At 39.7% G+C, this 23,468-nt stretch overlaps 2 protein-coding genes across 2 annotated transcripts in view; both read left to right on the forward strand.

Moving 5' to 3' along the window:
• LOC130281980 (protein spinster homolog 1-like) overlaps window positions 1-23,468 on the forward strand; it is a 261,234-nt gene that overhangs the window by 224,128 nt on the left and 13,638 nt on the right. The window lies entirely within an intron of this gene.
• On the forward strand, window positions 6,108-8,171 carry LOC130283151 (taste receptor type 2 member 10-like). The gene has a single exon (XM_056532345.1). The coding sequence runs from the start codon at window positions 7,236-7,238 to the stop codon at window positions 8,169-8,171; it is 936 nt and encodes a 311-aa protein (XP_056388320.1). The 5' UTR covers window positions 6,108-7,235.

Consider the following 23,468-nt stretch of genomic DNA (forward strand, 5'->3'; position numbering starts at 1 on the left):
TGTGAAAAGGAAACATTGGGGTAACACCAACATTTTAGTGAAAAAAATTAAATTTTTCACTTTCACGTCTAACTTTAATGAAAGTTCATCAATCACCTGTAGGGTGTTAAGGCTCACTATACCCCTTGATATGTTCCTCGAGGGGTGTAGTTTCCCAGATAATGAGCCATGTGGGTTTTGTTTTGCTGTTTTGGCATCAAGGGAGCTTCCTAAATGTGAAATCCCCCCCAAAAACCATTTCAGCAAAATTCACTCTCCAAAACCCCATTCTGATCCCTGTAGTGCACCCCCAGGACACTTTAACCCCTTAAGGACCAATACAAATAAACCTGTACGCCCCTGAAAGACCAGGCCTGTTTTTTCAAATCAGGGATGTCTGTCTTTATTAGAGAATAACTCTGGTAACGTTTTGCCAATCACAATAATTCTGACATTGTTTTTTTTTGTCACAAGTTGTCCTTCATGTACATAGTAAAAGTAAGCCGATATAATTTGTAGTTTTTTTTTACAATGTAAAAAATCATGAAATTTTTACAAAAAATTACGATTTTTTGCTATTTTAGCACTAATAGGTTGCATATATTTATACATACTGACCAAATAGTTTATGAAACTTATACTTTCAGATGTCTACTTTATTTTGACGTCATTTTTTTGTTTTTCATTAACATTTTAAATTAGTTAGAAGCCTAACAATTTAACTTGAAATTTTGAAAATTTAGAAAATGTTCACATTTTTTTGTGTGCTATGCAAGGTTTACAGAAATTAAAAGGTAGTAGAACATAGGAACACACCCCCCCCCCAAATGACCCCATTTTAAAAACTAGACCCCTCAAGGTATTCGCTAGGGGGCACAGTGAGTATTTTAACACCATAGTTATTTGGCAGGAATTATTACAAAGTCAGTGTTAAAAATTCGAAATTTGCAATTTTTCACAAATGCATCATTTGGGGGGCATATTTTTTGAACATCACTTCTGATATTGAAAGAAATACACCCTATATTTTATTTAGCTGCTTGTCCCATGTTCGGAAAAACCCCCGCTTTGGCCATATATGGTTCCTTGGCCACGTGGTAGGACTCAGAAGGAGAGGAGCGCCATTTGGCTTTCAGGGCAGAACAGTACCCCCACAAGTGACCCCATTTATATACCGCACCCCTAGAAGTTATTGGCTGGACCAGGGACCTCTCTGATTGGTCCTTGGTCGGCTGGCAGTATAATGCGTCTGTCTGTGACAGTTAAGGCTCCTGATGGATATATCCACCATGTTGTGGGAATAAGCACACGCTCATGGCGAATATATCCATTACTGCTGCGGCTGGGTAGCTCAGTTTGTCTGCTCATGACTGCTGGCGGGAAATCCGCCGCTATGAGTGGACACACAAAGCTACCCAGCCGCAGCAGGGAGCTCATTTCCGTGACTGCTGCATAATGTGTAGGATCACATGGTGGACATCCGCAGCATATTACATGCTGCGGATGTCCGCCAATGCGATCCTACACATTATGCATTTTTTTTATTAGATTCATTTAATAAATGTATTTTTTATATATATATATATATATATATTTATTTATTTTTTTACACTTTTATTACATTTTTTATTTTTTTTTACACTTTAATTTAATTTTATTTATTTTTACACTTTTTAATGCTTTGGAATACTTAGTATTCCAAAGCATTGCACTTATATGCTGCCTGCCAGTTTTCACTAGGACCCCCGGCTGCCCAGGTATGCAGCAGCACTCCGCGATGCTCCGGGGTGCTGCAGGAGAGACAGACGGAGCCCCCTCCCTCTTCTGACCGCGGCTGTAAGGGTTAAACTGTTGGGAGTGAAGTGAACTTCACTCCCGGCAGTGCGGCAGGCCTCGGCCAGCCGCGTATTACACACAGCACCCCGCGATCGCGATGCGGGGTGCTGCAGAAGAGACAGAGGGAGCTCCCTCCCTCTGTCATAACACTTACAGCCCGCGGTCACTTCCGACCGCGGCTGTAAGGGTTAAAACTGCCGGGACCAAAGTTTACTTCGGTCCTGGCAGTGCAGCAGGGTCCCGGCTGTGTGATACAGCCGAGTCCCTGCCGCGATCTCGTGGGTGCACTGGGCAGCACCCACGAGAATAATGGATGAGTATAGACGTCCAGGTGCGGGAACGGCCGCCAACCTGGATGTCTATACTCGTCCATGGTCGTTGTCGAGTTAAATCTACATATGAGGTATTTCCTTACTCGGGAGAAAATAGGTTAAAAATTTAACAAATGGGTCTACAAGAACATGTTAGTGTAAAAAATTAAGATTTAGAATTTTCTCCTCCACTTTGCTACTATTCCTGTGAAAAACTTAAAGGGTTAACAAACTTTCTGACTGTCATTTTGACAACTGTGAGGAGTGCTGTTTTCATAATTGGATCCATTATGAGGAATTTCTAACATAAAGACCTTCAAATTTACCTCTAAATCGAACTGGTCCCTGAAAAATTCTGATTTTGAATTTTTCATGAAAATTTGGAAAATTGCAGCTATAATTTGAAGCCCTCTAATGTATTTAAAAAGTAAAAACAAGTCAACTTTATGCCAACATTAAGTAGACATATTTTATATGTGAATCAATATATAATGTATTTGGTATGTCCATTTTCCTTACTAGCAGAGAGTTTCAAAGTTAGAAAAATGCAACATTTTCTAGAAATTTTGGAATTTTTCACAAAGAAATGATGCAAGGATCAATGAAAATTTACCACTAACATAAAGTAGAATATGTTGAATGATTAGTAAAAGCAACTCAGAGTTATTAATACATAAAGTGTAAGTGGTGAGATTTGGAAAAAAGGGCTGCGTCCTTAAGGTGAAAATAGGCCTTAAGGGGTTAAGTTCTTGACTTTAGGCCATTGAAACACCTTAATTATTTTTTCTTTAAGATGTTCTGTTTAAGATTTACAGGTGCACTTGGGATCATTGTGCTATTGCATGACCCAGTTTCGTCAAAGATTATTATTCCTTCCCAGATTGGTGATATGCAACAATGCCCTCTCTAAGATCCATGCTAACTTGCAAACTGAAAAAATCTTTGCCTTTAAAGAGGTGGTCACACTGATTATCAATGAATTAAGGGCAATTGATAGCAGCACCCAGCTGCTATTTATCCTCTTAAAGGGGTACTCCCATGGAAACTTTTTTTATTTTTTTTTTAATTAACTGGTGCCAGAAAGTTAAACAGATTTGTAAATCAGTTCTATTAAAAAATCTTAATCCTTCCGGTACTTTTTAATGGCTGTATACTAAAGAGAAATCCAAAAAAACAAATGCATTTCCTGTGATGTCCTGACCACAGTTCTCACTGCTGACCTCTGCTGTCCATTTTAGGAACTGTCCTGACCAGGAGAAAATCCCCATAGCAAACATATGCTGCTCTGTACAGTTCCTAAAATGGACAGCAGAGGTCAGCAGAGAGCACTGTGGTGAGAACATCACAGGAAATGCATTTCTTTTTTGGATTTCTCTTTAGTATACAGCCCCTAAAAAGTACTGGAAGGATTAAGATTTTTTTAATAGAAGTGATTTACAAATCTGTTTAACTTTCTGGCACCAGTTGATAAAAAAAAAAAAAAAAGTTTTCCACGGGAGTACCCCTTTAATTCCTATGGGCGCAATGAGGAAGCACTTAATCTTTTACAAGGTTTTTGCATTTTGAACTTATTTTTGTTAACCACTAAATTACAATGGAAGTTAATGCACGTCTTGTTACCCTGATACTTAACACACCAGGACATATTCATATCCCTAAGCCTAGCAGCATTAAACGGCTACTCCGGAGGAAAATTTTTCTTTTTTTTATTAACGGTGCCAGAAAGTTAAACAGATTTGTAAATGACTTCTATTAAAAAATCTTAGTCCTACCAGTACTTATCAGCTGCTGTATGCTCCAAAGGAAGTTGAGTAGTCTGACCACAGTGCTCTCTGCTGACACCTCTCTGTCAATGTCAGGAACTGTCTAGAGCAGGAGGGGTTTGCTATTGGGATTTGCTCCTACCCTGGACAGTTCCTGACACAGACAGATGTGTCAGCAGAGAGCACTGTGGTCAGACAGAAATTAACTCTGCAACAAACTCTCCCCTAGGGGTCTCTGGGTCAACTTTATATACAACAACCTACTGGGGAGTAAAAACCCTCAGGGATAAACCCTGACTAAAGATCCCTTACTCTAATATTAAAAAGTAATTTTTATTTGATCACTTAAAAAAATGAAAATGAAAATAAATGTGCTAATACTTTTTAGCCACTAGATGGCAGTGGTGTTTAAAATTTGTCAACACTGTGCTGCAATGTCCAGTATACTGGAATATTAGTGTCTGTACTCAGACTACTGTTGAATTATAATAGAATTACTAGCCTCCGAGGCTTTACTGCAGTTAAGCAACGGGAGCGCTCTAACTACATGGGACTAGCACAGTGTGATTATTAAATCATTATTCCTCTCCTCCTTAATGTTTTGCCATAAAAAATGGCTTTCTCAAAAGAATGAGGCATGTCAGTATAGCGGGCTTTCTGGATATTTATAGACTAATGTGTTTAATTGATTAATTAGTTAGCGTGTTAGACCTCCAATATTTACTTTATTATTTGTAAAATGACGTTCAGTGACGTGCAAAACTATAGGACGCATGCGCACTAGCAACATCAGATGGCGAAATATACTAAGTTGTAATCCATGCGCCGTACTCAGTGGCTGATAGGTGGAGGAGGCATCACATAGAGGAAATTACCTCATGTAAACTATGACGCGCTATTGGAGGTCTAACACGCTAACTAATTAATCAATTTAACACATTAGTCTATAAATATCCAGCAAGTCCGCTATACTGACATGCCTCATTCTTTTGAGAAAGCCATTTTTTTATGGCGAAACATTAAGGAGGAGAGGAGTAATGTTTTAATAATCACACTGTGCTAGTCCCATGTAGTTAGAGCACTCCCGTTACTGCAGTAAAGCCTCGGAGGCTAGTAATTCTATTATAATCCAACAGTAGTATGAGTGCAGACACTAATATTCCAGTATACTGGACATTGTAGCACAGTGTTGAGAAATTTTAAAGCACCACTGCCATATAGTGGCTAAAAAGTATTAGCACATTTATTTTCATTTTCATTTTTTAAGTGATCAAATAAAAGTTACTTTTTAATATTAGAGTAAGGGATCTTTCGTCAGGGTTTATCCCTGAGGGGTTTTACTCCCCAGTAGGTTGTTGTATATAGAGAGAAATTTACAACTCAACTTCCTCTGTAGTATAGAGCAGCTGATAAGTACTGGAAGGAGTAAGATTTTTTAATAGAAATAATTTACAAATCTGTTTAACTTTATGGAGCTTTCTTGATATGAAAAAAAAAATTGTTTTCCACTGGAGTACCCCATTAACTCCTATCTTTTTAAATAATGTTTGCAATCACCTGGCTATTCAGTTTAAAATTGCAGTTGAAAATTGTAGACCAAATAGTAAATTCTCTATATTGTTCTAACTGCATATCCTTTTTAACCCAGGTCAAAAATGTATTGATTTGTTAAGTGATTATTATGATTATTATTTTATTATTATTATTATTTTTATTATTAATAAATTATAAAATGTTTCTTTTTATTGGAGGAATATACCAAAAAAATAACAACAGATCACCTCACAAAAATGAGCCATACAGTCCCGTACATGGAACAATTAGTAGTAATAGGGGTCAGAAAAGGACAGTTTTAAGAATAGTCAAGAGGTCACGGGTAAAGACAGAACATGGTGAAATCAATCACAAATCCACAACATAATGAGCATGCTGCAAATCTGCAGGCAAAACAGCAGTTCTGACCCATTTGGATTCACCCAAAGGGAAAAAAGGGTATTTCTCCCGGCCACAACATGGTGGCAGTAGCTACGTTAAAACTATTTATCAATACTATCTATCATCTGGGGAGGAGCCTGAAATGCATTGTTATTTACCCCAGCATGCTCTGACAGCAAGTTTTACTTTTTAGGGTGTCTTTATATCCTAAATAAAGTTTTGATTTTATCTGAAAATGACAAAAATTCTCTGTGCTAATGGATTAAATTCTGCGGAGTAGTAGTTGCTCTTGGTTAATACATTTTGATGGAACTTTATAATTTGTGAATTTATGTTTTATACATAAAAAAAAAACCTGCAAGGTATGACATTCACTAGAAGTTTCTATATAGTATATCAAAATAAATGTATTTATATGGCCTTGGTCTAGCATTACATTCAGACAATAGTTATTACTTCCAACCATCATGCACAAGGTTAGTTAGCTTGGCTGAGCATGCATGCATCATGAAACCTCTTTGGCATGTTAAAAATTAAAGGGGGGAATTTATCAAGGGATTTACACTATTGTTTTGTGTATATTGTTTATGTCACAAAAATGTTGCATGTGAGACTTTTAGTGGTACGCCAGCCTGAACAATTTCTTACTAAACAGATGTTTTACGTGTGATCTGCTTTTTACTTTGCAGTGATCAGTGATTTATGATGTGCGACTTTTCTAAAAAAAAAAAAAAAAAAAAAAACAATTTTAAAAAAAATCACAGATTTGTCGCACAGCCTTCAATTACACAAAAAGCCCCCAGACCTGGCCAAAAAAGCATTGCACGTGTGGAAAAAGTCACACAAAAGTCACAAAAAAAGGGGTCATACAAAGTGGTGTTCTAAAGTGAAATTTCACAATTTTACTAGCCCCATATTTATCACACGCCCTACACCATGTAATAAATTCAGTGCATGTACACTTACATAATCAAAACATGTGTATAAAATCTGTGCATTTAGACTTACTTTGATAAATTTCCCCCAAAATACCTGACCTTTTTTCCCTCTGACATTTGCTTTTGGAGGAGAGTTTGTATGGCTCCATACAAATTAGCTGGTCAGGCAGTCCTGCAGAAAACAGAAGGTTTATCTAATGTAGAAGAACAGTCCAGAAATTTCAGAGTAACATTTACTGTAAAAAACATAACCATTGTAATGGATCTCACGACTAAAAAAACTGGTAATGGTTTATACAATACAATTTGCATTTGCGAGCCCCAGTCCCATTGTATGACAGTAAAATCAGCAGGTGGATAGAAAGACGTGGGAGGAATTTCCCTTTATAAATGCAGAGCAAGCAACCTGAGATCACTGCTTAAATAGAAAGAAAAAAACAATATAGAAGAAGACAAAGAAGGAAGCAAATCACATGTATGGACTAAAAGCAACAGAAGATACAGCTATGTTGACCATACCAATGCCGGTGTTTACCGCCATTGCCATGGTGGTTGGAGGTATAGGAAGCATTTTCGTTTTAGTCCACTGTGTCTTACAAGGAACCAGTCAAAGGCTTACCCCATTTTTTATAATAGCTTTCTCTTTGTGCATGAGTAACCTTGTCCTGATATGCATACAGACCACAAATGAGTTCTTGGAACTTTTGGGAGAAACATATTCACACCTGATGACATTATTGGACAGAGTATCAATGTCATTCCTGTGCTACAGTCTATGGTTGTGCACTTGGCTTTCCTTATACTACCAAGTGAAAATTGTACCAACTTTACCAAGACTTTATGTTTGGTTGAAGCTGCGATTTATTGATGTCTTGCCATGGTTCTTGGTGTTTTCAGGACTAATTTCAGCCACAGTTGGCTTCTGCATCGTTTTGGATGACACACATGGTTTGCTTTTTAACTCAAGTAATCTTTCCACTGGGAACAGACAAATGACATCTAATGTGTATTTGTTGCACGTTCAGTTATATTGTGCGTTTGTGTCATTGTCAATGCTGATTACATTCAAGTCAGTAATGACGATTATTTTCTCTCTGCGTAGACATGTGCAACATATGATGCGCCAATCTAGTGGATTCACAAGCATTAATGTAGAGGCCCATTACACAGCAGCAAAAACTGTGGTCACTCTTCTTGTTTTTAACTTCTTCTTGTTTCTATCACAAGTTATTGGCTACCTTAGGAATGATGTGTATTCGGTGTCTATATTGACATCAGTCACTCTATCAGCTTTATTAACCATCTGTCCATACATTTTAATCAATGGCAATTCCAAACTGAAGATGGAAGCAAAAGCAACTTTTCAACGGATTTTTCATGAACTGCGGAATGAGAAACTTTCTAACTGAATAAGTATCAGTATATTTTATTAAGATACACATTGGTTATATTATGTCTGCTTATAGAACAGGCATATAAAGTGTTTCAAACCTTTCTAAGTTTTTAAATGTATTGATGAATGTAAAGAACCTTAGCAAAAAGTTGTCAGAAAAAAAGTGTAATTTATAAGAAATGTGATCTTTACAGGTGTCCTCCATCAGTCTAAATGTGAATTATAATTTATGAGCTAACCAGTTATGTCCGGTAATCTAAGTTGTAGATATAGCTATGTTATACACTGTAACCTTTAATATCTGTAAATATGTTATTGCCATTTCTGCAGTTTCTGTGCAGGTTGGCGACATGGCGGTGTGGAAGTTTACCTCTGGAGGAAGTAAGCAAAGGCTATCTTGGGGGGGGCACTGCAAGTAGGGTAAAAAAAGACTGTGTAGCAGTCCTGTGAGTGATCCCCTATGCTTACATAACGTGGTTGGGTTTCCCAAAAAGTTGGTATAGTGTGTAATGAATTGATGAGAGATAGATCAGCATTCTGTTCTGTGTAATTAGACACTACTGGTTGAGTTGTGTGTGAGGAGAGAACAAACAGCCAAGCAGTGGATCTGGGTCCACAGTAAATAGAGAGACTGCAGAGATAAGACTGTTGTTTGTTCTTTAATAAATAAACAGTTGCAATAAAAATAAATGTTGTTTGGGTCATGGAGAGACGTGTGCTACATGATTCCTATCAGTGACAAGGCAGAATTGTTAGATAACAGCCAAGCAGCCCGATAGCCAGCCAAGGCCACAGGACACCAAGAGAAGGATTGTGGCATGTGTGGCATCTGAGTAAGTGGCAATGGAGCAATGCAGAGACTTACTAGCATTAAGCCCTAAATTGGGTCTACAAAGTGTAATAATGTGCATTGGGTGCAGGGGGGCATGTCAATATCAATCTGCCTGAAACCACAACTGTCTGGTTTTACCCATTGTAAGCAATCCCAGCTCAGCTTTCACATCCTAATGAGCTCTGGAAAAATTTACGCTGAGCTGTGATTGGTTGTTATGGCAAACCAGACAGTTGTGGTTCAGAAATATTGATATATCTGGGATTACAGCTGTCACGCCCCCTCCCATAGACTTGCATTGAGGGGCGGAGTGTGACGTCACACCGGGAGGGGTCAGGACGTCACGATCTTCCGTACGTGTGGTCGAGATGGACTCAGCATGAGGACCTCCAGCAGTTCTGGAAGCCGCTAAAGGTGGGTGCCGCATGGTAGATCCCGGGGGTCCCCAGCAGCGGGACCCCGGTCATCTGACATCTTATCCCCTATCCTTTGGATAGGGGATAAGATGTCTAGGGGCAGAGTACCCCTTTAAAGGCTACCCCCTGTTTCAGATACTAACAGTAAAGTTGATCTAAACGAAAATTTCCTAGGTTTGGTTTTGATGTGAAATAGACAGCATTGAATCACTGTACTGTAAAGCTTTGTTTATCTGTGTGTAAATGTATGGTAAGAGAGCTTCAAAGGAAGAATACCTTCATAATACAGCATCTATTAAAATATGGGAAAAAACTCAAGCAATGTGCCCTGTATGTATGACTTAGGTGCCATTTCATGGCTTTATTCATCTAGAAGTTCTCCTTAAATATAGATCGTGCATACAGTCATGGCCATAAATGTTGGCACCCCTGACATTTTTCTAGAAAATTAAGTATTTCTCACAGATAAGGATTGTAGTCAGTTGTGTCGCTAGGGGGGGGGGGGACCAGAGGAGGCCATGCCCCCTCCCCCCCCTAGATCAGGCCGTGACCCCCCAATTTAAAATAAATAGTATACTAGTATCAGGGCCAGGGGCGGACTGACCAGCTGGGTAAAGAGCCCGATGCAGCAGAGCAGGGATGAAGGTACCTGATGATGGCTCCGCCCCCAGCACAGGAGAGGACGGGGCCAAGAGCTGACAGGCCTCCGGAACACAGAGCAGCTTCATGTGAGGTGAGTGATGTCCCGTGTCCTCCCTCTCTCCCCCCTGATCAGCAGTCTATCCTGGGGCTGGGTGATGTGTATAGTAGCAGTCCAGTGGGGTCACTTCCCCTCCTTCAGTGTCCACAGGTCACATTATCAGAACAATTTTTGGGAAAAATCGCGGCAAAATTGAATAAATTGTTCTGGTAATGTGACCTGTTGGTGACCTGTGGACACTGGAGGAGGGAAAGCGATCCCTCTGGAAGGACAACTTGTGAACACACTGCTAGTTTATCATTAAACCCCATTAAATCACATGTACAGGATCAGCTGCATATTTTTGCTGCATATTTTATGCAGCTGATTTTGCAACCCATTAGCTTCAATAGGTAGCAAAATCAGCTGAAGAAAATATACAGCAGATCCTGTACATGTGAACGTACCCTAAGGGCTCATTCAGGGGTGGATCCTCAGCATATTTTACGCAGCGGATCCCCCGGCAATGGACCCTACAGTGCTGCCTCCATCTGTGCCTGATCATAACGGCAATCCGCCACTACGAGCAGACATGCTTTGATGTGTATACTCGCACACATCATGGCCGCTCCTCCTGCTCTCTGACCTAGGCCGAGAGCAGCCGCGATGTGAGCGAGTATACACATGAAAGCATGTCTGCTCGTAGCGGAGGATTGCTGTTATGAGCAGGCACAGATGGAGGCAGCACTGCGGAGCGGAGGTCCCCTTATCTGCCTCCATCACGTCCGATTGGCGATTGATTGCTCCAAGCCTTGAATCCAGGCTTGAGCAATTGACCACCGATAACACTGATCTTTGCCGTGTCAATGCACGGCATTGATCTGTGTAGCAGATCAGTGTGTGCAGTGTAATAGCCACTAGGGGGGCTATAAGTTACACTGCAAAAATAAGTGTGAAAAAAAAGTTAAAAGGGTACTCCAGTGGAAACCCTTTTATTTTTATTTTTATTTTTTTAATCAACTGGTGCCAGAAAGTTTAACAGATTTGTAAATTACTTCTATTAAAAAATCTTAATCCTTCCAGTACATCAGCTGCTGAAGTTGAGTTGTTTTTTTCTTTCTGATAGCAGTGCTCTCTGCTGACACCTCTGCTTGTCTCAGGAACTGTCCAAAGGATTAGAGGTTTGCTATGGGATTATGATACATATTAAAATATAATTTTACAGTATTAGATGTCAAATACACTTCAATGTAACATCTTATGTTTATATGTACCTATAATTAATTATATGGCATCTAAATAAATCTTGTATAAATTCTTAGAATAATATTTAAAAACCCAATAAAAATCCCATTAAAGGGATTCGCTCCTACTCTGGACAGTTCCTGAGACAGACAGACAGGTGTCAGCAGAGAGCACTGTTGTCAGACAGAAAACAACAACTTAACTTCAGCAGCTGATAACTACTGGAAGGATTAAGATTATTTAATAGAAGTAATTTAGAAATCTGAATTCAGGTAGAAGAAACAGACATGGTCGCACATCTACAATCTTGTATAATGATCTAATTGCTTCTCAGCATAATATCAAAAACTAACAGGTTGTTAGTATACATTTTTGATCAAAAAGTACAAGCCCACTCGCCACGTCAAGGCCACCTATTTAGAGTGGGTCCCTAACGTCCCTAGCATAAAATGGCGTAGCACTGGGCGGCGACCACCACCGCCGCGGCACCAGTGCCCACGGGGGGAACGACCCACTGTCAGAGCGGCCCCAAAGCCACTCAAACCATTCTATGGGCCGCCCCCCCCCCCACAGACACGGCGCCACGGCGGCAACGGACGCCGCACAGCACCACACCAGTGTGAACAAGGTGTAACAGCACACTAATTTAGAAATCTGTTTAACTTTCTGGAGCCAGTTGATATCCAATGGATAGGTGATAAGATGTCTGATCACTGGGGTCCCGCCGCTGGGAACCCCCGCAATCTCTTCTGCAGCACCCTGTGTCATCTGCTGCACAGAGTGAACTTCGCTCCGTGCCTGATGACAGGCGATTCAGGGGTCGGAGTATAGTGACATCACAGCCACGCCCCCTCGATGCAAGTCTATGGGAGGGGGCGTGGCGACTGTCACGATCGTTTAACTTTGAATGGTAGGCCTTTAAGGAGAGGACTGAAAATGATCCCAAATCTGGGGTAAGTGAAGAATTACTGTGTAAAAAATCTACCTCTCACTTCATCAGTGCATTTATGTTCATATTTATATAGCCATGAGGAACATTTCAGGAACTGCTGATCTATTATTTCACCACTTTAACATATATTCCTTGATACAAAGTGTAGCCTTTTCCAAAAATGTTCATAGAGTTGTATTTTTATTTTTTTGTTAACAAATCTATTATTTCTCTTTTGTTTTTTTTTGTTTTTTTTATTTTAAACTTAAAACATTACAACATCACAAGGACACAGTCATAACAAAATTATAATATTTCTTCTATTAAACTAAACTTAGTATACATCTATTCAAACTGCTATAGATGAAAGGTTAGTTAAGTATTCTACATTCATTCAATCCACCTTCACATACCCTTGTTTTATGATCACCCTCCAAATTCTCTTTAGTCCCTATCCATCTACCGCTCCAGAAGGCTCCCCTCCCCCTGTTCTCGTCTTATTTCTTGCAGGTTTTTTTTTGCCAATAATCCCATATACTGCATTGACTATCATGTATTAAAATATTTTCCAACCTATCCAACCTTAACCTCTCCATTGTACAAGCTTGAGACAAGGAGCTTAATATTGTTATTAAAGTTGGAATTTGTGTGGTCTTCCAGTTTTTTGCTATAGCTGTCCTGGTTATTGACAATGTGAGGAAGGTTATCAATCTATCTCTATGTATCAGCCGGTCCATGTCTAAATTCAGAAGGGCAATCCCTGGGCCCCAATTTACGTCCTTCCCCAACAGAGTGTTCAATAACCTGTGGATATTTTCCCACAGATATTGTAACTGTGGGCATAGCCACCACATATTAAAAAATGTGCCCTCCTCTACTTTACATCTCCAACACAGAGATGTGCGTTCCCCACCTGGGTACATTTTTTCTATACTTCTGGGAGTGCGATACCATCGGTACAGAAGCTTTCTAGAGTTCTCTAAATGGGAAGTGCAGTGCGACAATTTTATAGGAACCATATATACCTTACGCCATTTTTCTGTAGGTATGCATAATTTTAAGTCTCTTTCCCATTTAGGCTGAAAATCCAAGCCTACTTCTTGTATTAAGCTACGAGACGCTTTATATGCTTTTGATATCGCACCTCCAGTTCCTTTTCCTAACACAAAATACTTTTCATATACTGTGGCGGCACCCTGTATATTAACGTGAACTGACCTTAAAAAATGTCGAAGCTGAAGGTATTTTAAAAAATCCTGAACTGGTAATTGATATTTTTGACAAATCTGTTCATATGACATAAGGGAGCCTTCTCTACTAACAGATTCTACATCGGTAATCCCTTTCTTCTGCCAATATGAGAAGTCAGTTGCTGGCAAGATTTCCTGGATCACCCCAAGGGATACTTTCTTGGGGTCTACGTAATTTATAAGTTGCCTTGAAAGAGCCCACAACCATATCTCCATACTCACTTTAGCCGATGGGCTAATTGTAGGAATAACTTGATTAGTCAAGGAGATTCTACTTAAGGCTTTTTTAATTTGGTTGTTTTAACTAGTGTTGTTTCTATACCTGTCCATTTAGCTAGGGTTTCTGAGTTCCAGCCCCTCTGTAACTGTGTCAAGTGAACTGCCCTATAGTAATTCAGAAGGTCAGGACAACCCAGACCCCCTTCTCTTACATCTTTATACAATATTCGAGAACAGACTCTAGGAATGCTATTTTTCCAAATGTATTTTGTTAAAATATTTTGTAGATTTTTAATAGTTATCATTGAAAATTTTATTGGGAGGTTGCTGAAAATATATAATATTTTAGGCAGTAGAACCATTTTTGTAACAGCAACCCTCCCTATCCATGAAATTGGGAGTTTCACAAATCTGCTAACATCTGTTTTTAAATTGTTAATTAAACAATCTAAATTTATTGCCAGCAACTTCTGAGGAGAAATGCTAAGGCAGATTCCCAAGTATTTTAAGTGATCTTCTGTCCATGTAAAAGGAAATTTCATCTTCAGCTCTATTTTTTGCTGTGAATCTAATATTAATGGTAACACTACTGATTTTTGCATATTTAGCTTATAGTAGCTTATTTGTGAAAATTGATCCAGGATTGATAGAAGTGGGGGAATTGAAGTACCAGGATCTGAAATAGCCAACAGGATATCATCCGCATACAAGCCTATCTTATGGATGGAAGGACCTATTTTTATGCCGCTGATTTCATGTGAATCTCGTATTCTCTGTGCCAGGGGTTCCATCAGTAGAACAAACAGCAGCAGTGAGAGGGGACACCCCTGCCTTGTGCCATTTGTAATATTGATTAGTTCTGACTTACAGCCGTCAATACAAACTCTAGCGGAGGGCTTATGATATAATGACATAATAGAAGTAATCAATTTCAGTGGAAAATTAAATTTTTCCAGAACCTGGCGAAGATATCCCCAGTGGACCCGATCGAATGCCTTCTCCGCGTCTAAAGATAGCAGCAGAGAAGGCACCCGATCGGCCACTGCATATGATATGATATTTAAGAATCGCCTAGTTCCATCATAGGACTGGCGACCCGGGACAAAACCAACTTGATCAGCATCAATTAAAATTGACAAAACTTTATTTAATCGGGTTGCTAAGATTTTTGCATAAATTTTGATATCACTATTTAATAATGAAATAGGTCTAAACTGTGATGGCTCGTCTAAAAGCTTCCCCGGTTTCGGAATTGTTATTATGGTTGCTTCCAACATCTCTTCAGCTAAACCTCCACCATTGAGTACACTGTTGAATAAATTGGTTAAGTATGGGGAAATTTTATTGATATGTGTCTTATAAAATTTGTTTATTATGCCGTCAGGGCCGGGTGCCTTCATGGGTTTTAATGTTTTAATTATTGTTTCCACTTCCTCTATTTCAAAGGGGGATATAAGAAGTGTACTCTGTTCCTCTGAAAGTGTAGGTAGGTTAATATTGTTTAAAAAAGAGTTTATTGTTGCTAAAGATGGTTGGACTATATGTTGGTTCCCCTCTAAATTATATAGGTCATGATAATATTTGGCAGAGCCATTTGCTAGGCCATAAGGTTCTTGTACCCTCTCACCCGTAGATAAATTTAGGTATTTAATTTTATCTTGTGTTGTTCTTGCTTTAACTTGGCGTGCTAATTGAGTACTAAGAGATTTGTTTCCCAGCCAATACAATTCTAATTTTAATTTTCTCATTGCTGATTCAAATTTATATAGGTTAATGTTATGTAGTTCACTTGTAACTAGCTTTATAGAGGCCGCTATCTTGGGATCATATTTTACTTTATTTCTTCTATGTAAAACTGCTAATTCTTTTTTGAGCTCCATTTTTTTATTATGACTTTGTTTTTTATGATGGGCCATCTGTGTAATAATTTTCCCTCTTAGTGTGGCTTTAAAGGCACACCACAATGTGGCTTCTGATGCTACAGAATCAACATTTACCTCAAAAGAGGGTATCCATGAATCTACTTCTCGCCTCATTTCCTCATTTTTAATTATGTGTGAAGCTGCTCGGCAAGGCTTGGGGATACAATTTGATAATCAATTTTTGATTGTCAGGACTATTGGCGCGTGGTCAGACCATGAAATATTTTTAATTTCTGAAACTAATGCGATATTTAATATTGAATTTGAAACTAGAAAATAATCTATTCGTGAGTACACTTTATGTGGTATAGAAAAGAAAGTAAAATGAGCATCAGTAGGATGCTGAATCCTCCAAACGTCATATAAACCATGTTTTGCAATTAAACCTGACAATACAGTGGGTTCTGGACGAATATTCTTTGAGGTTGTGTCAACCGTTGGCCAAATTGTTTGATTGAAATCCCCCATAACTATTACATTCTCAAACTGTGAAAAAGCAGCCTTACGAAGAACCCTACGCAAGAAACTTTCCTGTTTAATATTTGGCGCGTATATACCTATCAAAAGAAAGGGAACCTTATTGATTTCACATCTCACTATCAAAAATCTACCCTCTTCATCCTCCACAGCGGTCGTAACTACAAGATCTAAATTATTATTTACTATTAGTGCTACTCCCCCTTTTCTTTTGCCCATTGCATGTGCAGATGCCATAACTGTATAGGCTTTATGTTGCAATCTAAAGATATCCTTCCCCACCAGGTGGGTTTCCTGGAGGCAAAGGACATCCGCTTTCAAGTTTTCTGCCTCTCTCCACAGCATGTTCCTTTTATAAGGTGAGTTTAGACCCTTACAATTTGCCGAAACTAACCTTAATGTCATGTTTCTAAAGCGCTCAGGGATTGCTCCTCCATTGTCTGCAGCCTATGCACTTTTATATCTGATATGGGAGACCTTTCTGGAGCTAGTAGATAAAAAAAAGGAAAATATAAGGTGATCAAACACAAACAAACAAACTTTCATACCTGCAATTTTTGATAATTTATTCATTATCACTCCCAACACCCACCATTTCATAGGGCTTCCTCCCGAGCCCTTTTTAAGGGGGCTCGTGATTTTAGCGAACCGTATGCTATGTCCGGCTTTTATATATGGCATCATCATTTTAACTTATATAACCTTATAATGACAAATGAAAAGAAGTAAAGCAAAAGAGAGAAAGGAAAGAGAAAAAAAAAAAACATTTCACTTATATAACCCCCTAATGACAAGTGAGTCCATATTATAAGGTCCATCTCATAAAAGTGCCCCCAAAAAAAAATAATACATAGGAGGGCCGAAACTAGGCGTCCTTATCAAGTATATTTAGGGCTTTTCTTCTTATGGGTGACCGTGATCCACTCCGGAGCTAAGTTCTTTAAAGCTCCTTTTATTGGGTTTATAGGCTCTTTAGGGTACAGCTCCCATTCTTGGCAGAGCTTCAGCAGTTCTTGTGGGGTACTCGCAATATATCTCTGTGCTTTATATGTAATAATTTTATTGGGTAACCCCATTTATAATTAATTTCATGTGCTCTCAACAGACATGTGCCCTCTGTGAATTCTCTACGTTTTGCCATAGTACCCGGGGATAAATCTTGGAAAATCAGTAAATTTACGAATTTCGCAGGTAGTTCAGGGGGTTTTCTTGCAGCCAACAAAATACATTCTTTTATATGAAAAAATGAATCCGTATTATTATATCTCTAGGCAGCCCAGTTGGTATTGTTTTGGGTTTGAGGATGCGATGTGCCCTATCCAGAGTAAGATCCAGAGCCGATTTTCCAGGAAGGAGTGTTTGAAAATATTCCATTATAAAAGGAATTATCTGTTCCCTAGGGATCTCCTCTGGGACTCCTCTAACTCTCACGTTGCTCCGCCTAGAGCGATCCTCCATATCAAAAATTTTTACTCTAAGTTTCCCCATTTCCTCTTCTAAACTTTTAACAGACTGTACTACAGCATTATGAGCTTCTGTATGTTCTTCTAATTTCTGTTCAATGTGTGCAGTGCGGGAGCCTAGGGCTTGCATTTCCACCTGAATATTCATAACAGCTTTCTGCAATATTGATGTAAAAGACTGTTGTAGTTCACATAACATTTGTCTCATCACTCCCTCTGTTATAGGTAAATTACCAGTGGCACTGGAGGTTATAACTGGTGAGTGGTTCATGAAAACAGCTTCCTCTTGCTGAGTGATATTTTCATCTAATATTTGGGAATGAGGCAACTTCTTAGCTTTGGGGCTGAAAGCTATAGGAGCTGATAAACTTGCTAGGGATGGAACCGAAGGTATTTGTTTCAGCATTACTCTCTCTCTTAAAATTGGGGAACCTGCACTTATCCCCTGCTGCCAGTCTTTACTTATGGCGTTCCCTCCATCCCTGTTTTGCTCACTCACCTCCACCAGGTCTGCCACAATCTGCTTCTGTTGCTGGGTACATTTATTCTTTGGCTCCCAGGGGTTGCATAGACCCTCTTGCTCCCTCCGTGCTGCTCTCGCTTCCCGGCCTGTGCGCATGTCCTCTCTGTCTGTATTGTTCCCGGGTGCGACGTCATCATTCTGTGCTGCGATGTCCCGGATGTGGGTACGCGCCGGTGTCTGTTCTGCTACATGCAGCCGCTTCGGACTGCTTTTCTCCAACCGGGTAAGCTCCTCATCGCAGCTCCTCCACTTAACCAGCTCAGTCACTCCCGGGCTCTCCCGCTGCATAGCCCCTCTGCCTCCCGCTCTCGGTATGAGACCACGGCCACCCCGCTGCACGCCAGGTGAGTCTCTATGGGCCCCTGTGGTTCTTTGCCCTGCCGCGTCTCTAGATTTTTCGGTGGTGTAATAACTTGTCAGTTTCAGCGGGCTATTCCTCTTTGCTCTGCTCCTCGTCATATCAAAAATCCTTTATTTTGCCATTTAGACGCTCTTTTTGCCGTGTTAGTAGCCGGTGGATTTACGATGCCTGGCTCCTCTTACTCCTCAGCCACCGCCATGCTCCGCTAGCCACGCCCCTGGAATACCTGACACCTGTCCAGTAATAGCAGGTATATACAAATCTATTATTTCTGTTCTCACATCTATTATAAAGCTGGGTTCACGCATAATGTTTTGGTCTATATTTTGGTCAAAATTTTTACACAAAACCAATAGTGCACTTGCCACAGACAAAAACTACACTGAAAAGATTTGCCTCTTTTTCTTTGTTTGGGACCCACTCCTGGTTTTGGCTAAAAGTACTGACTAAAATACTGATCAAAATACTACATGCGAGCCTCAAAGTGACCTTTCACCTTCACTAGCTGTTGGGTAAACATTCCCTCAGCAGAAAGGTATTCCTTTTGGATTATCTTATACATGTGCATGTTTAGCTCAGCATTGTAAGTGGTGAGAGAAGAGAAAGATGCTGTATAGTAACACCCAGAGTCAGTTGCGTCTCCAGCATTCATATTTAGGGGGGGGCACATGGGGGGCCAGTGACAAAAGTGGGGGGGGCAATTTTAAAACATGTGTGTTTGTATGTATATATCATAAATAAATACATATATATATATATATATATATATATATATATATATATATAGGAATATGCAAGCGGCTCATTACACAACCTTTTTAGGTAGTGTTCCCTGGTATCAGCTTAGCTCCTGTTAAGGAATATAAAAAGCTGAACGGGATATATGCCAAGCCAGACTACTCCCCAAAAGGGAAGTTTCAACCCATCTGCAGACAGCTGTTTCAGGGTTTTTGCCCCTCGTCAGTACAGAGCAGGGTGATCTGGCTTGGCTGTGGTGAGAGGCCTGAGGCTTTAAAAGGGGTCAGTACTTTCCTCAGGGAGAGGACACCTCTTCAGGTGTAACGGAGATTCAGGTAGGCCATTTAGCACTCTGCAGGCATTCTGGGTAGGGGAATATTCCCTCCCCCTGAGGTGTCCTCTCCCTGAGGAAAGTACTGACCCCTTTTAAAGCCTCAGGTCTCTCACCACAGCCAAGCCAGATCACCCTGCTCTGTACTGACGAGGGGCAAAAACCCAGAAACAGCTGTCTGCAGATGGGTTGAAACTTCCCTTTTGGGGAGTAGTCTGGCTTGGCATATATCCCGTTCAGCTTTTTATATTCCTTAACAGGAGCTAAGCTGATACCAGGGAACACTACCTGAAAAGGTTGTGTAATGAGTCGCTTTGCATATTCCCCTACCCAGAATGCCTGCGGAGTGCTAAATGGCCTAACCTGAATCTCCGTTACACCTGAAGAGGTGTCCTCTCCCTGAGGAAAGTACTGACCCCTATATATATATATATATATACACACACACACTGTGCAGAACATGTTTAATAAAAAAATTAGAAAAAAATTAATTTAAAATCTTCATACATTCTTGTTGCGCAATGATTTTTTTCCCCCATTTTTGCAATAGATTTTTGGGTAAAATGACTGATATCACTACAAAGTAGAATTGGTGGTGCAAAAAATAAGCCATAATATGGATTTTTAGGTGCAAAATTGAAAGGGTTATGATTTTTAAAAGGTGAGGAAAAAACAAAAGTGCAAAAACGGAAAAACGCTATGTCCTTAAGGCGTTAAAACTTTTGGACATTACCATCAACTTTGATAGCGGCATCTAAAGTGTTAATGTCGGACATCAGCCTGATTGGTGATGTCTGGCATTAGCCGAGGGTTCTAGCTAATGATTTATACAACACAGTGGGAGCAGGCACTGTGCGTACACATACGCCTTGCGTCCTAAGGGTTCATTTACACGGACGGATCCCCCGACAATGGACCCTACAGTGCTGCCCCCATCTGTGCCTGCTCATAACAGCAATTCTCCGCTACGAGCAGACACACTTTGATGTGTATACTCGCACACATCGTGGCTGCTCTCGGCCTAGCTCAGAGAGCAGGAGGAGCGGCCATGATGTGCGCCAGTATACACATCAAAGCGTGTCTGCTTGTAGCGGAGGATTGCCGTTATGAGCAGGCACAGATGGAGGCAGCACTGTATGGTCCATTGTCGGGGGATCCGCAGCATAAAATACACTGTGGATCCACCCCTGAATGAGCCCTTAGGGTACGTTCAGTTGTACAGGATCTGCTGTATATTTTCTGCAGCTGATTTTGCTACCTATTGAAGCTAATGGGTTGCAAAATCAGCTGCACAAAATATGCAGCAAAAATATGCAGCTGATCCTGTACATGTAAATGTACCCTTAAGGGGTTAATAATAAACTAGCAGTGTGTTCACATGTTTTCCTTCCAGAGGGGTCACTTTTCCTCCTCCAGTGTCCACAGGTCACCAACAGGTCACATTACCAGAACAATTTGTGGAAAAATCGTGGCAAAAATTGCGCGGTTTTACCGCGATTTACAAAACTTACAGTGGGGATCAAAAGTTTGGGCACCCCAGGTAAAAATGTGTATTGATGTGCATAAAGAAGCCAAGGAAAGATGGAAAAATCTCCAAAAGGCATCAAATTACAGATTAGACATTCTTATAATATGTCAACAAAAGTTAGATTTTATCCTCATTTACACTTTCAAAATAGCAGAAAACAAAAAAAAAATGGTGCCTGCAAAAGTTTGGGCACCTTGCAGAATTGATAGCATGCACTGCCCCCTTTGCAAAGCTGAGAACTGCCAGTGTCATGGATTGTTCTCAATCATCATCTGGGAAGACCAGGTGATGTCAATCTCAAAGGTTTTAAATGCCCAGACTCATCTGACCTTGCCCCAACAATCAGCACCATGGGTTCTTCTAAGCAGTTGTCTAGAAATCTGAAACTGAAAATAGTTGATGCTCACAAAGATGGAGAAGGCTATAAGAAGATAGCAAAACGTTTTCAGATGTCAATATGCTCTGTTCGGAATGTAATTAAGAAATGGCAGTCATCAGGAACAGTGGAAGTTAAAGCAAGATCTGCAGGACCAAGAAAAATATCAGACAGAACAGCTCGCAGGATTGTGAGAAAAACAATTCAAAACCCAGGTTTGACTGCACAATCCCTCCAGAAAGAACTGGCAGACATTGGAGTTGTGGTACATTATTCCACTATAAAGAGATAGTTGTACAAATATGGTCTTCATGGAAGAGCCATCAGAAGAAAACCTCTTCTACGTCCTCGACACATAAATCAGTGTTTGAACTTTCCAAATGAACATATAGACAAGCCTGATGCATTTTGGAAATAAGTTCTGTGGACCGATGAGGTTAAAATTGAACTTTTTGGCTGGAATGAGCAAAGGTATGTTTGGAGAAGAAGGGGGACAGAATTTAATGAAAAGAACCTCTGTGCAACTGTTAAGCATGGGGGTGGATCAATCATGCTTTGGGGTTGTATTGTAGACAGTGGCACAGGGAACATCTCATGAGTAGAAGGGAAAATGGATTCAATAAAATTTCTGCAAATTTTGATGCAATCTGTAAAAAAGCTGAAGTCAAAGAGAGGATGGCTTTTACAAATGGATAATGATCCTAAACACAACTTGAAATCCACGGGGGATTACATCAAGAGGCGTAAACTGAAGGTTTTGCCATGGCCTTCACAATCTCCTGACCTCAACATAATTGAAAATCTATGGATAGACCTTAAAAGAGCAGTGTGTGACAAACAGCCCAGAAATTTCAACGAACTGGAAGACTTTTGTAAGGAAGAACGGGCAAAGATAACTCAAACTCGAATTTTGGCTACAAAAAGCGTTTACAAGCTGTGATACTTGCCAAAGGGGGCAGTACAAGATATTATCACTGCAGGGTACTCAAACTTTTGCAGACGCCATTTTTTTGTTTTCTGTTATTTTGAAAGGGTAAATGATGGAAATAAAATCTAACTTTTGTTGACATATTATAAGAATGTCTAATCTGTAATTTGATGCTTTTTGGGGATTTTTCCATCTTTCCTTGGCTTCTTTATGCACATTAATACACATTTTTACCTGGGGTGCCCAAACTTTTGATCACCACTGTATTCCCTGCTGTCAGTTCTGAGCCAGACCCTACGAGTGTCATGGATCTCTACAGTCGGATGAAAAGTGACGTGTGCGTAAGATGACATGACACGAAACAACGTAGAGAAGGCGAGAGAAAAAGATAGTGCTGTAGGGACCTAATGACAAAGGGGACCGGTGCACAGTGCCGAGCATACAGGCCGAGAAATACAGCACAGAGAAGACGACAACCATAATGTATGCGATGGACAAAAAGGAATAAGGAGGTCATTCATTATATAAATATGGTATAATGTGAAGATTATTTATTAATAATAAAAATTCATAAATAATAAAGCACAATGTAAAAATGATAAAAAAAATAAGTAAATACACACTCACAAATAATGAAATTGGATTTTGTCATGTGAATAGAGGGTACATCAATTAAATTAAATAAACTAAAAACTAGTGGCAAATTTAAGAAACTACTGTGTAAATTAAATGTAAAATGGGCAGACAGCCGCAAAGGTAAAGTATACAGAGCACATGGGTCAAACTGCAATAAATATAAAAAATGTCAAAGGTGCAACAAAGCCCGAGCAAAAAAATACCAGACCTACAGGAATACTGTAAAACTAACTATAATGGTGGAAAAAGCTATAAATAAACAATCCAAAGGGCAAATTGTGGTGCAAAAGTATTTATTAACCCCTTAAGGACCAAGCCCATTTTCACCTTATGGACACTTTAAGCATCAATAACTCTGTAATGCTTTTACTTTTCATTCTGATTCCGAGAATGTTTTTTCGTGACATATTCTACTTTATGTTAGTGGTAAATTTTCGGCGATACTTGCATCATTTCTT

This window comes from Hyla sarda, chromosome 7 (genome assembly GCF_029499605.1).
Source record: "Hyla sarda isolate aHylSar1 chromosome 7, aHylSar1.hap1, whole genome shotgun sequence".
Taxonomy (NCBI): Eukaryota; Metazoa; Chordata; class Amphibia; order Anura; family Hylidae; genus Hyla; species Hyla sarda.

Coding starts and splice junctions, on each gene's coding strand:
- LOC130283151 (XM_056532345.1), top strand. CDS start 7,236: ATGTATGGACTAAAAGCAACAGAAGATACAGCTATGTTGACCATACCA.